The sequence below is a fragment of the Dermochelys coriacea genome, chromosome 1 (genome assembly GCF_009764565.3).
Source record: "Dermochelys coriacea isolate rDerCor1 chromosome 1, rDerCor1.pri.v4, whole genome shotgun sequence".
NCBI lineage: Eukaryota > Metazoa > Chordata > Testudines > Dermochelyidae > Dermochelys > Dermochelys coriacea.
Window position 1 is genome coordinate 240,739,964 of NC_050068.2, and position 14,557 is coordinate 240,754,520.

At 43.0% G+C, this 14,557-nt stretch overlaps 1 protein-coding gene across 9 annotated transcripts in view; it reads left to right on the plus strand.

The window, feature by feature from the left end:
- The window catches only part of MICAL3 (microtubule associated monooxygenase, calponin and LIM domain containing 3), a 255,799-nt gene that overhangs the window by 193,130 nt on the left and 48,112 nt on the right, over window positions 1-14,557 (plus strand). For 4 of the 9 annotated variants that reach the window (XM_043517571.1, XM_043517599.1, XM_043517583.1 and 1 more), the window contains 2 exons: window positions 3,215-3,444; window positions 9,944-10,081. In XM_043517571.1, the coding sequence (XP_043373506.1) occupies window positions 3,215-3,444; window positions 9,944-10,081 (368 nt within the window). Of the gene's footprint in view, window positions 1-3,214; window positions 3,445-5,240; window positions 5,323-5,441; window positions 5,532-9,943; window positions 10,082-12,573; window positions 12,637-14,557 lie in introns of those variants that run through there. The other 5 variants (XM_043517551.1, XM_043517556.1, XM_043517562.1 and 2 more) reach the window with 3 other exon arrangements.

Sequence of the window (14,557 nt, forward strand, 5' to 3'; positions counted from 1 at the left end):
TGTAAACAACTATAAACATTTAAAAGCATGGGAACTTCAAATTAACATAGAATTTCCTGGCCTTATAATTTTTAATATATTTTTAAAATACAGATACGAATTTATAACCTTAACTCCATCTTGAGTTTAAGTCAAAGGGTTTGTACCTTTTTAATATGAAATGATCGATTATACCAGGATGATGCAACTGCGAACTGGAACCAGTGGAGTTTGTATGTGTGAGATGAGAGGAAACAGTCAAGGTCTGCTGGATTAATTGGTGCAGTTTGCAGAGTCCTTGCCCTTGGGTCTTATAAGTCTAATGCAGTGGGTGTGCATGTCTTGTGAGGGACTTCACAGATGGACAGAGATTGAAAATTTACCCTACACATTCACACAAGGATAGGACCACTGAGAGCTCAGTCCTTGAACTGGGCAGTTTTTGTAAACTTTCCAAAGTCCATTAGATCCAGGACTGAGTTTATAAAGGTTGCCAGAAGCTGCCAGAGCCTCATTTTTCCTTAAAAGAGTGTATATTTAGGAGAAGTGAGAAGAAACTTGCAAGCTAACGCCAGACAAGCAAGTGGTGATAAGGCTTTCCTGTGGCACACAGGAGTCCACACTGACTTTTGACAAGCTTTCTGCAGGGTGAACCAACTCTGTACCTAGCACAGGATCAGGGATATAGTTGACTTTATAAAATTAATCTGGTTACTTACTAAGTTTAAGTTTGCTAAAAGCTGACAGAGCACTCAGATGTTCCTATTAAGTGGAAAACTCCAAGGATAAGCATCCCAACTTCTCTGATAGAATCCACTGTATAAGATCTTATCACTTGCTCTTTAGTTAAACAAGTTTGAAATTTCTAGGCCAATCCATATTTGGTAGTAGGATGTGACCATGCATTAAGAGCCTGATCCAGTTGCTATTGAAATAAATTGAAAGATTCCCTAAGACTTGTTTTTTTAATTGGCATAATTCCTGCTGAATCTGATGCTTCAGAAATAGCTTCTCCAGTTCGCCTTATATTTGTCAACTAATCTGTAGTCACAGGCCAAGTTTGTAAACTCTGCAGTGCATAGGACCTCTCTTGAGGAATTTGGGCATGGGAGAAAATTAGCTTTAGTATGGTAATATTGATGCAACCTGACCCCTGGAAAAATTGTCATCACTCCCTAGTACCAATAGCTTTTAAATCTTATAAAGACCTATATATGTGACCAGCTGAAAAGTTAGATTATTCCCAGAGAAAACTCACCCTGCATGTAAGAGTCAAACTATTTAGCATATATAAACTTGCTGTATGTTACGTATAGATATTCCTTTCCCGCTATACATTTAGTTGAGTGTTCCTTTCTGAACTCATCAGTTCAAATCTACAGAAGTGCATTTCAGCTATTTTATTTCTTTGAGTGCATTTCTTGAGAGCTAGCTACAGATGTAAATTAAAGCAGGCTTTGAGTTAGTTGAGCATAAGTGTTTGAACAAATTCTTGAGTTGAAAATGTACCTTATCTTGTCTGGATAACCCCTAAATTGGCAAATGTATCTATGAAACTTGCAAATAAATTCCCTTCACTGCTGGTAAAAAAGCATGAAAGGTTTCAGGCTAAAAGATCATTTTTTAGAAAAAGGTTCCTGGAAAAATTGGGTTGAGAATAGTGGGAGTGCCTTCTCAGCCTTTAACTGTAGTGCCAGTACCTAGAGGCTATAATCAAAGAGCTACACTTGTTGTATCTTTCACTTACAAAGTCAAACCTTCTCCTAACAAGCGATTAGGTGAATTCTTAGTGGGAATCTCAAGCAAAACCGGTGAAAATTTCATGATGGAAACCTTGCAATGTGGAATTAAAGAGGGGATGGCTATCAAAAAGGGGTCATACTGATGTGCATGTTTGTTTCCCACACAGTGATTTACAGACTGTGCTATGAGAGTAGTGGGGTTGATAGTTATTCACATGCTGTTACCTACAGTTTTTTGCCCATCCGCCCTATACACTCGTGTGGACACGTCCTGTATTTGTGTGATACTACTGCCTAAGATCCTGGCAAGTGCACTGCTCTCTGGCTGTCCTTATCTTTATATGTACCATGATGGCCTGATAATTCTAGGACTGTGTGCATATTCTTTTCAACATTCACTGATTGTCAGGCAAAAATGGAAAGTCATATATTTCCCCAAATCTTCCTGCCAGCTCCACCAAGCAACAAAACTTCCCAGCAGCTTAATCCCAGCAGCAATATCACCTCCCTTACCATCAAGAAATGATCTCCCCATATGCTGACCCTTCCAAACCATCTCTCTCACCCAAATCCTCAAGAGAATGTGACATGATCCAGATCACTACCTTCTTGCTGAACCCACTTGCACTTGGATACTGTGATAATGAGCATCATATAAGAACCTAGAGCAGTGGTTCTCAACCTGTTTACCATTGTGGGCCACATATGCACCTCTCTGTGTTATGTGGGCTGCATCCACACACTATATATACTACCTGTATAGCCCTGAGGATGTCACATGGGCTGCAGCTGTGTGCTGATTGGGCTGCCCGCATGGCCCTGTGGGTTGAGAACTACTGACCTAGAGAGACAAGGTGAGTGAGATAAATGTATAACCTTGCTAGATGCTAAAATTCATGGTCTTAATAGAGACACTGGATTTATGGCTTATTACAATAATCTGTAAACCACTAATTCCCCTTTTTGTCCTGTGACTACAAGGGTGTTAACGGGCCACTTCACCTTGAATGATTCTTTAGTTTAGCATCTGTAGTTAGCACATATTCTATCTGTTTGATCTTGTACTTAGGTCTGAAGCTCCGAGTACCTTTTCCATAGAAGAGCTCTATGCAACTCCGAAGTTTGTGTCTCTCAACAACAGACGTTGGTCCAATAATAGATATTACCACACCCACCTTGTCAGTGTAATATCCTGGGACCCGCACAGCTACAACAACACTGCATATAAGAACCTAGACAGATCTCCACAACTACCCTTCCTCTGGCTCCCCTTTATTAACAGGAATTGGATCTACCTACAGCCTCTGCATCAAGCTCCTTTGACCTGATCCACTATTTCTAAAATAATGCGATGAAACATTGAAAGCAGAAGGGGAAAATATGGTTTCCATTACACATACTATAGTTTGTACTGAAGTTTTTGTCAGCCATATATAAACTCAACTAAAATGCGTTGTTAATTGACTTCTCTGTCTTGTTTTTATTCTTTACAGTAGTTCAGAATCCGAGATGGAGGAGGAGGAGGAGGAGGAGGAAGAGGAACCCCTGCAGCCACAGCTACCCACCTCAGACCTGGGAGGTGTGCCTTGGAAAGAGGCTGTGCGAATCCATGCCCTTCTGAAGGGAAAGAACGAGGAAGAGCTTGAAAGTCAGAAAAACCACAAGGCTGAAGACAGGGAAGAGGAGGAGGAAGAAGAAGAGGAAGACGCAGAGTCTAGTGAAGGTTAGAAAAAGATCGGTTTGTATTTTCCTTCTGCTATGCAGGCAGGGCAAGCTGAGCCAAGTACCTATGTTCAGCACAGAGTGGTGTTAGACAGGCACCCCTATGATAAGATGAGTTAGATCGTACCTTATTCTTCTCAAGAAAACCATTGAGGGCTGATGGGGAAGCACTGAATCGGGGTGGGATGGGAGAGGTTCTTATGAGGGTATATTGATGGAAGGGAGCCAGTGGAGGAACTGAGTCAAAGGGCACATGCACACTGCAGCTGGGAGCGTGCCTCCCAGCGTGGGTAGCTAGACAGGTGAGCTCTGCTTGAGCTAGCACATGAAAAATGGCAGTGTAGTCGGGGGTAGCACGGGCGATGGCTTGGGCTAGTTGCTCAGGCTAGTTGCTCGAGTACATACCCTGGCGGAGGGGAGAGGGGTCTGGGCAGGTTTGGCAGCTAGCCTGAGCTGCAGCCCATGTTACCCCCGGCTACACTGCTGCTATTAGTGCACTAGCCCCGGCAGAGCAATGCGTGTCTGTCTATCCGTGCTGGGAAGTGCAATCCCAGCTTCAGTGTAGATGTACCCAAAGAACATGTCAAACCAAAGGCCTTGTCTTTCGTATCAGTTTTTTTTTTTAATCTTTGCATTTAACATTGTTTTGTATTTGTAAGTGAACTTAGTGCTGATAAGTGATGCTGGGTTGACCACATCAGAGACAGAAGATCTCTCTCTCTACAGGGCAGTTACAGCACTAGGAACAGCACAGTACACTTCCCATATACCGTTATAACAGTGGGCCTCAACCAACCATAGTATCTTACCCCTCTCCCCAGTATAGCCTGATAAGAGAGATGGGTTTAATTCTTGTCTCCACTTGCTCTGGACTCAGTATTCTGATGGGATCAATATAGTCCCATGTTTGGTTCAGAGTGCTAGAAGGGGGGCACTTTATGCCTGAATGCAGGGTGCAGCCAGAGTGCAGAAGATACTTTCCCCTGGGTGGAGCCTACTTGTATTATAATGGTCTAACCCATGCAGTTAATTCTCCTGCTGGTACTCCTCTGCGTAACTCTCAGCTTTATGACAATTGTGCTATTTTCTCACTGGTTTGTAGGGGAATCAGATATAGATTTGGCCCTCTGTTCTCTGGCCGGCAAGGTCTGGGGGTGCTGCGCCGGCAGCGCATTCAGCCTTAAGGAGGAGGAGGGAGTGCCTCACATCACCCAGCAGTAACCCCCTATGGCCAATATTAACGGGACCCCAGGAGAAGCAGTATCCAGCTCTCCTAAGTCAGCAGGAGACGCTACACAATATGCAGCCTGAGTTGAGCCCCTGTGCTTTCCAGGATGTTTTTATTCCAGCTCTTTAGTGTTTCTTTATGAAAGGGGAGGGGGGAGTTACGGAAGGATTTCCTCCCCTGCACCTCTTTAAATCATACCATACTGAGCTTGTTTTGGAAATGGTATCTTTGCCGTGCTTTACTGCCATTCCAAATGGTGACTGGATCTTATCTTTCAGAACATGACTTGGGTACTTGCATTTCCCCTTTGCTTTCATGAGAGCTACCAGACTACAAAGACCTGCTTCATAAAGGCCATTGGCCATGTAATATTGACAGTATGAGGAGAGGTCCACTTATGCTGGGCTTCGGTGGCAATCCTGTTCAGGTGTCATTTGGTGTGGGAGATGGCCTTTTAACTAGCTGGTTTGGCTATATTTTTCCACATTGAAACTGGAACTCCATAGCTGAAGTCTCTGTCAGAACCAAGACCACAGTTTAAGTATAGTAATACTCACGTTGTTTGTCAGTCTACTAAATGTGACGTTCCCAGACCTCTGTCTAGTGGAGTTTGCCTATCAAACAGGGAGCTTTGATGAGTACAATAAGTCTTACTGGATTTCCAGACAATAACTCTTTGCTTTCTGATTCTCTGTCCTTTCCCCCTCTCTGTATTATTTGTGTGTGTGCATCTGATGCTATATGTGGGGGTGTGGCTCCCCCTGCTGTAGAGGGAGAGTATTACCCTTGGGCGAGAGAGCTCCAGCAAGGCCTCTGGCTTCAACGTCCCTCAAATGAAGAGGACACGGGTACTTTTAAAGGTACCCTTGTGCCACCACCGCTTTCGTTTGCCCTCAGGCGGGTCTGACATTTTAAAGAGCAGGTCCCACGTGAAAAGATTTTCTGTTTTTAGTAAATTGCATTTACCAGTTCTCTCGAGGTTGATTCAGGAATTACGGATCCTCTCGTGATCCAAGTATGGGGCACCGCTTGGCTGTATCACATTTTTTACCGTTCTTTGTGTGGGAGGGTTGGGAAAGCTAGATTGACTCCAGAGAGCACTGAGACACTTCAGATTAATTTCAGGTATATTTTACAGTTGCTTGGTCACTTCCTGCTTGGCTAGATGCACTGTTTCCCATAATGCACTTTGTCGCCATTTTTGTTTTGATGGTTATTTTCCTGGAGTGTTGGGCTACAACAGTTTGTTCATTCCTGCTACATTGACATTGCTCAGATGAGCCAGGATACACAAGACTAAAGGCTGAGTTCTTTCACCCAAATGAATGGGTGCATTGGAGAGCCAGCATTGCACGTCTTTATTTTTTTTGTAGCTTATTGCTAGTAGAATATACCTCCTTTATTTTATATTTCCTGTTTTGCCTGAAACTAACTTTTTTAGTATTTTAATGCAACATATGCATCATTCTGAAAGATTTCATAGGAGCATAAGAGAAAAAAATCATATGGGAAAATATCAACGTTTTTCTTTGCTCTTTTGAAAATATACATACAGTATATTTAAATATCTTTTGTTCCTAGCCTTTCTAGACGTTGTTCCATCATTTGCCCTTCCCCTGGAGTCCAGCTGTGCTTTGAGCAGAAGTCTGGGGTCCCTTGGCCACTTTAAACTCTCACTTTCTATCGGAAAAGTTCTGTTTGGAATGTTAAATCGCCCCGATTTAACATTTTTGTTGGTGAGAATTGAAGGTAGCCAGATGGCCAGAGAGCACAGGCACGTAGGGCTGACTGCTGCCTTTTTCCTTAACTTCCACTCTTCTCTATCCTAGCAGCTGTCCCACTTTAATTTTTGTTCCCAGAAAGCAGGATTGGGAACACTGGAACAGCTTCCAGTTAAACTTTTGAACTACAAAGTTAAATTGTGAGAGAGCCCAGCCACTCCTAAAGTGCTGTTGACTGCGGCAGTGAAGCTAGAGGGGGAAACACGCTGTTCTGCTGGAATTCACCGAATTATCTTTTCATGTAATGGTGAATTAAAGGGTCCAGCTTTCTGTGAAGCTTAGTGGCGAGCCTTGGGGAAAGCCACAGCAGCAGCCATTTGAAATCCTTCTGTGATATTTTGTGGCTCACCTAACCTAGTGAGGGGTTCTGTTACTGCCTGCCCTGTAACCTTTGGTGCCTTAATGGTGTGCTGCTGTGGCTCAGAGACCTGACACCACTAGCCAGCCTGCAAGCATAAAGGTCTCACCCTGGCTTCCGCCAGTGTAGTTACTCCTTGTGGGGTGACACCGACAGCCCTTCCAGTCCCGTGTCTCCCCATAAATTCATAACCACAGTCCATATACATATTTCATGATGACCATCAAGTACAAAACCTTACCAGCTTTCACAGAAGACCTAACTCAACATATTTTATTGCATGGTAACATTGTATACAGTCGATTCAAGGGCTTATTTGTTGGGGTTCCAGACCCCATTCTCCTCTTGGGTTGTCTGGACTCTGATTGTCACACCTTCAGCCTGCATTCACGTGGTCAGACATCAGAGAAACACCAGGGTTGCCCTCTAGCCAGCCCCCAATACTTCACAGGTGGCTGGGCTCCTTAAAGTTTTACATTATTGAGAAAGCTGAATTGGGGTCTGCTTCTTAAGTAAGGCCTGGTTTACACACAGAAATGTGCAGGTTTAAATAGAGGAGTAATTTTGATACCAATATGCTTAAACTGGTACAAGTTTATCTTATATTAGTTTAGTTTACATTGGTAAATGTACAGGAGCAAGCTACATTGACATAGCCTGTTTTATACAGATATGACTGTGTATTCACACTGGCGTTTGCATGGGTTTAACTAAACTGATTTTTAAATTAATGCAATGTCTGTGTAGACAAGCCATAAGAGTAAAATGTAAAGCAGCATGCAAAGTGCTGCAGGTGAGTTGGAGCCAGTGGGTGCAGGCTATGGCTGCATTTGCAGCAAAAGCATGTCATTTCCATCTGGAACAAAAATCATTAAAATTAAGGGTCTCTCCGTATTCTCCAATTTCATTTCCTTAATGGGTTTATGGCTACTGTAACAAACGCATGCTATCTATTGTAGCTTCTCGTGCTGTATAACCTGACCACTAAAAACCTGAAATCTCGGATCCTTCTGCTGTAAATGACAGACTCCTAGCACTTAAAATAAAGGAGAATCTATTCGCTGTAGTAGTACAGGGCCTGTGACACACACTTGAGCAATACTGATTCCATCCAGTGAAAGGTAGTGGAAGCATATAGGGTAGCAAGTACATTACAATACCTATTGTGTAAAAGGAATAATCAGGGAGTAAAATTAGTGATGTCAGACCTGTGTTTGGTCTAATTTTACATTCTGATTGGGCCTTTCTTTGGTGATGTCATACCTGTTTAAGTCCCTGACAGTCAGGATACAAAGCCATATTACAATGTGGAATAAGTCCTGCAGATCAAGTGGGACCTGCTCTTTGTGAGCCTTGTTGAGCGTCTATATATTTCTTCCCACTTCCAGCTGTTGCTGGTAATCCTCAACCTTTTAACTCAGCTGTGTGGTGTGGTGTGGTGTGGTGTAAACACTAACTCTACTGATCTCAGAGTCTGCATGTGGGAGCATTGGAATACAAGTGCAATGAGGAAAGATCAGACTGCTCCATTTGTTGGCCAGTGACTTGGGCCTTATCAGCCACTCCTGAGTATTCTCTTGTTCCCTCTGGATGTCCAGTAGTTCTGGTAGGGTCATGTTTTGTGCTGATTGGAAGAGGAATCGTTACACTGAGAAAACTGTGAAATATAGATTAAAATTGAATCCCATTCCCTTTTTGTGCATTTGTCTGCTTTCTTTTGTCCCTTTGTAACTACCAAATAATTTTGTGCTTAGATAGGTGTGTGTTCCCTCAATATCAGTTTTCTCCTATGGTTATAGTGCTGAGTGTGATACCACAGACATTTCTGAGGCTGAAGTCCTAATTTATGATTCCACAAACAGGCTTTCCGTGGGTTATTCTAGTGTGTGACAGTCCTTCCTTGGTACATTTTTGACAAATGCCTAGTTCCAGGCTTCTGAGATGGAGCCTAGCTTGTTGCCTTACCTCATGGACACTCTGCAGTCTCTGCACAGCAATGAGCACTGACAGACGGCTTGTTGCCCTGTGATGTGAACAGTTGTGTCTAATGCATGCTAATGCTTGGGGAGTGGTTAGTGGAGAAAACAGCTTGCCAGAATATAAAACCCTGCAATCTGTGGCCAGATCAGCCATGGAGAATCCTATATACCTTGCTGCAGGAAAATGGTGAGGAGAACCCATGATCAAATTTCCCGGGGTCCTTCGCACCACAAAGAGACTAACAATGAAGGGGAAATTAAAAGAATTGCTACCAGGGTGGATGAATCAAACTGTCTAGTTGAAAACCTTGAAATACACACCTACTAAAGTGGTTAGCCATATGTACCTACACTTTTGTCAAAGGAAATCCCCTTCGAAGGAGAGAAGAGGTTATTTTCATTATTTTCCATTAGAATGCTGATATTACTCGTAAAATGACGCTGCCCAATGAGCACCCACTCACTACTCCAACAATATCACTAGGATGCTCTGAATAAAGTCTTGTAAACCTTAAACTGAAGAAAAATCCAATGTGATATAAGGCTACATGCAGCTGGTCAGTCTGATGGTGGCCGGCAAAGAGAGACATTATGGTTTCTCTGTTGCACATGTGGGTGAAAAGTTGGGATTCAAACCCCCAAAAGTTCACTTCCACAATGTTGAGGGCCACTGGGGAGTGAATGGATCCTTTGTTCTGTGGAATTTAGCCCACAGTGCAAACTGTCCCCATACCTTTTGCCAGCAGGATACATAGGGTCATACTCATTTTGAATAGGCTGAATAAGGCTGAAATTCCTGCTAATTGAGCATCCAACTGAGATTTGGTAGGTGATCAGAGAGTGTCTTCCATTGCCAGGGTGCTGCTTGCAATAGAGGTAGTGTGCCTTTGGGCAAGCGTTATTCAGCTTCAGGGTGGAGCAGGAATCTGAGGATTATGAATGATTGTGTTTCTAGATGCATGCACACATGATGCCAAGGTTTGTTTGTCTGTCTGGCAAACTGATCTTGGCAAGTAATATTTTCTTTTTTCTTTCCTTATATTTCCTTTCCTGTGGTGAGTTTCCTTTCTCTTCCTCTTTTTTCTCTCTCTTTCCACCCTATTCTTCCTCCCTTTCCACCTACATCCTGATCTGCCTCATCCTCGGTCTGCTAGCTGGAAACCTGAGGCTACAGCAGATTGTAAATCCGATTGATCCCCTGGAGATCCTGGCAGATGTGCACTGGACACACATCCGTGAGAAAGAGGAGGAGGAAAAAATGGTCCCAATTTCAAAGTCCTCCACCTCCAGAGGTAATCTCCTGCTGCATCGATCCTCAGATCACAGTTGCAGCTGTTTAACTCTGTTACTTCTCCTTCTTTTAAGCGCAGCCTTCTTCAGACGGGTGAACAATGATTCAAAGGCTCTGCTTCCTGAAACTAAACACTAGTTTAAACGTCTTACTTTTGAGGTCGGTCTCCATTTAAGTCACTGGTTTTCTAAGTCAACACAGCAGAGAGAGCTCTCCTGCCTTTTGTATCTAATTAGACTCAGTGTAACATTCTGCTATAGGATGGGAATCATTTGATATAGCAGGTTGCAAGCCCCTGATAACAGATTTAAAGGGTTCTGGATTTGAGAGGAAACAAGTCAGCTCGTTGTTCCGTCAAGATAGGGGTGATGAGGAGTCCAGGCCTTGGAAAAACAAAAGTAACTTATTCTGAAGGGTTGAACCGTTTTCACTTCTACATTGAATATATTCTGCTACTGTTTTTCAAACTTTGTATCTGCATCTGGCAGGGGCGTGGTATCTTCAGGGAATGGTGAAGAGCACAGCGGGCCCAAGGAGCCAGCCAGTTGCTGTTTGGCTTTTTGTATTGAGATTTGACAGTATTTTTTTTTCTTCAGCAAAGTGAGTCACCATTTCAAGACGCCACTTTGCTTCTAAGGTCACTTTGGAGAAGGAAAAAAAATAGAGAATGCTAATACCCTCTCCAACATCTCTCATATATCTCATTGTGATTCACCTTCCACACTATTCCCACACTTGGGACTATGATCTTGTCAGATGTCTTGAGCTAAGCAGGGTGGGGCTTACTTTCCTAGTATTGAAGAGCTGTAAGGAAAGCCCAACTGTCAACAAAACCAAAACTTTGCGGTGTTTGATTCAGTAGTTGGTGGTCTTCCCTCCAAGTCTGTACCAAACCAATGTCCTAGAATGATCTTAGGAGAATGTGTTGCAAGAGGTGCTGTCTTTCCAAGGAAATTTAAGACCAAAGTCCTGACTGCTTGTGGGTATTAAAAATCACATGGTACTTGTTGTAAGAGCTGGGGGGTCTTAACGCTTGTTCCCTAGCCAAATTCTTTCCAGGTAACTATCTTCTGCCTAAGGTTCCTCTGTAGTTTCAGCTGGGAGTGGTTTTACTGCCTGATGTGTGCATTTATTATTCAGTGCTGCATTTCATCCCAAAGGTGGTTACATTTCAGTGGTGGGGGAAATTAGTCTAATAAATATAGTAGCTTGTAAAGTGCTTTGGGATTCTTTGAAATGAAAGGTGATCTATAAAGATAGATCATTATTTCCCTTCTCCCACAATTATACAAACACAGGCCTCAGTGTTATAGCATTAAACATTCCTGACCAATGTTGCTTGAAGTTTAAGAACCCTGAGTAAGTCCTGACATTTTTCCTCAAGTTTACCATATTTAAGGTGAGTTTAGCTTCCACTGATAACAGAAGTGACCACAAGTCAAGGGTGCTGCCATTTCTGTTTTCCTTTTAGCTTATATTTTCTCTTCTTATTTTTCCTACCTGTTTTTTTTTTTTTTTTTTTTTTTTGTGCAAACAAAGAGAGGTTAAAGCAAAAGTCGACCAGAAGGACTTTCACTCACTCCAGCATTGTGAGCTACCAGTGTCCTGTTTGTAAATCCCAACTCCTCTCTCTCTGGCACAGCTGACTCCATGATGTACTGTTACAGTTGTCCGTAGAATGAAGGAAAACCTTTGCTGACCCTTTCCCATGGTGCGGGAAATCCCTTCCGTGGCATTTCCAACTTCCTTCAGGAAGCAGGAAATCTTTCCTTCCCCAAAGAATAGGCCAAACTGAGAGCTGGATGTTCACGGACCCGTAACTTAGATGCTTCATTGCAATAATCAAGGTTTGTTCAACAGTAGTAGCAGCTTCTAAAGGGGCTGATGCAAGGTGTGGCTGTGTGGATACTCCACAAGTTTCACTTTGTCAGTTTGACAGACTTCAAGTATCTGTCCATGACTGAACAGTGTCCTACCACATGTGCTGTTTAGAGAGCACTTCAAAACCACTCTCTGGAGTTCATGGTTAGATCAAAAGGAGCAGGACAACATGCTGATACCCAGGAAAGCTGTGTTCTGTGAGCTCTCATGCTCACTAGGAATTCTCCCTTGCCCTATAAGCATCCAAACCTAGACAATATAGTCTGAAATCAATACAGCCTTTGGCTTCTGTTAGCACTATTTGTGTGGTCATACTTCATCTTCTAGCTTCTCTTGCCAGCTTGACCAAAATGGCTGGAATCTGCAAACAGGACACTGAGGACATGTTCAGTTCTCACTAACACCTTTATCTTCCATGGATCCTAAAAGCAGATTTGGTATTTACACCTCATTATCCTAATTTAACCTTCAAATCCAATCTCCAGCATCTGACAAGGTCTAGGTTTTATTTCTGCTCTTGGTTTTGAGGAATTTCTCTCTAGTGTTTCAATTTCATACACCTATTTGTGTCTAACTTTTGATTTACTATCATTTATTGTTTTTTAAATTCAGCATCCGACCTTCCCTCCGTACGCCGTGAGGCAGTGCAGGCATGGCTGGAGACGGTCTCTGGAGGTAGTTTGGTGATATTCGTTCTCTACCAATTCAGAATAACCCTGCCCGCCCTCCTTCCATGCCTTCAGCGGCTGAGCTAGTACCTTAACACTGGATCTATGGCCCTGTTGCTATTGCATGACCAGGAGCGGGGAGTGTGCATGCATGCCTCACTCACAGTCCATTCTTGCATGAACTGGGCTTTCATCTTGCCCCTTGCAAAGGCAGGCCAGACAGAAAAGAACATCTTCTGTGTAATGGAGAAGAAAAAAGTAGTTTAACATTTTGATTTGGGTTATAAACTGAGGAGTAATCGTCATCCTTCCCCACCCCTTGACAAAGGGATCTTGGTGCTTGCTTGAAAGTGAAGAGATTAGGGAGAGTGTTTCAAGCAGTATCTGGAGCAAATTACAGCTTCCTGCTGAAGAGACCAAGAAAGAAGATGTCAATTAAGCTTAAGCCAGGGACACTCTAGAGCCAGGAGTGACTATGGAAATAGCCATGCTCCACAAACCTGAAACATGTTGCCCATCCAAGCACCAAGGGAGTGGAAAGATGCTAAATGTCAGCGGCTCTTCCTAGGTGGTTCCCTAGAATCTCTTACAAAATCAGGGAGTGTGGAGATTTGGGGCAGGGAGGTGTTAAATTCTATAAACCACAAAAAGGGTCTAAAAAAATACAGTAGAACAGGGGTAACTTATGTGACGTTTAGTTGAGTTGCCCTTGCAAACAGGAGTAATTAGCGCACTTCTAAAATGTTGCTTCTGTAACTGTGTTAGCAAGGCAGCAGCATTTACTGGATGGCTGCACATCACCCCATCAAGTCCTTGCTGCTGGCCAACTTGGACAGACTGCTGAATCTGTAGTTTCTGGCTGCCATAATGTATAGCTCACTGGTTACTGTGTGGCAACTTTTGTCCTCTTGCTCCTCATCCTAACTGCACATACATATATGCACAGTATATGTATAACTATAACCAGCCACCCTCTTATCCTGTCCCCCAAGCTCCGGGTCCTTCAGAACGGGCTGCCCATTGCACCAGTGTGTTACTTATCTATGCATCCATAAAATATGCTGCTGAATTTTGTGTTTTTAAGGTATTGTAAAGAATTTATTTTCATCTGTTAGATCCTCGCTATCGGACACTGCACCACAATTTCCAAATGGAAAAACCAACATACACATAGCCAGGCCAGTGTCAGATATTCACCCACTTGAAGGTGACACTTTTACACATTTTGTGACAGTGGCTCACATTTGATGTTTTTACTTAAAACAAGTTACTGTGGCATTACTCTTTCTAAAATAGCAATAGCTGGTACACACCTAAGCAACAAGCAGGTCAGTAAAGCATCAGTTTAAGAAGGGGGCCGGGGGACTGGTTTAGTTAAGAACATCTTTAGATGCCCAGCCCTTACAACTGTGACTCGGCCTTCATGTTGTAGATCTGTAAGATTCTGCGTATTACAAAGCGTGTGGTTTAAGGGTGCAGGCCATGTCATGCCACACTGCATTTTAGGTAATGGCACAGCTTCTTGTAACAGCAGTTTAAAAAATATGCAAGCCATGTGCCCCTCCACTGCCATGATGCTACAAAGGTGGAAAAAGTGACATAGAAGAAATTCTCAGGTTGAAGGGGCAGGACAAGCCTTGTTTCAGTGGAACAGACTGTCAGTGTCATGCTTTGAAGACCAAGGAAGCAAAGAGCCTCTACTAGAAAAAGAGAAGATCAAAATGTTTGTGGAAAATGTCAAGATGCTCACTCTTTCTTAGACTGTCATGATTAGTAGTGTTGTAATTCAAATGGTCCCAGGTAGGCTATGAAATGAGCACTGGCGTCTGTTTTACATCATTATGGGGCCAGAATTTTAGCACTATGTGCATATCGTTTGCCGCATGATTACTGAGAATGTATGCTCATTTGCAATAATCGAGCATTCA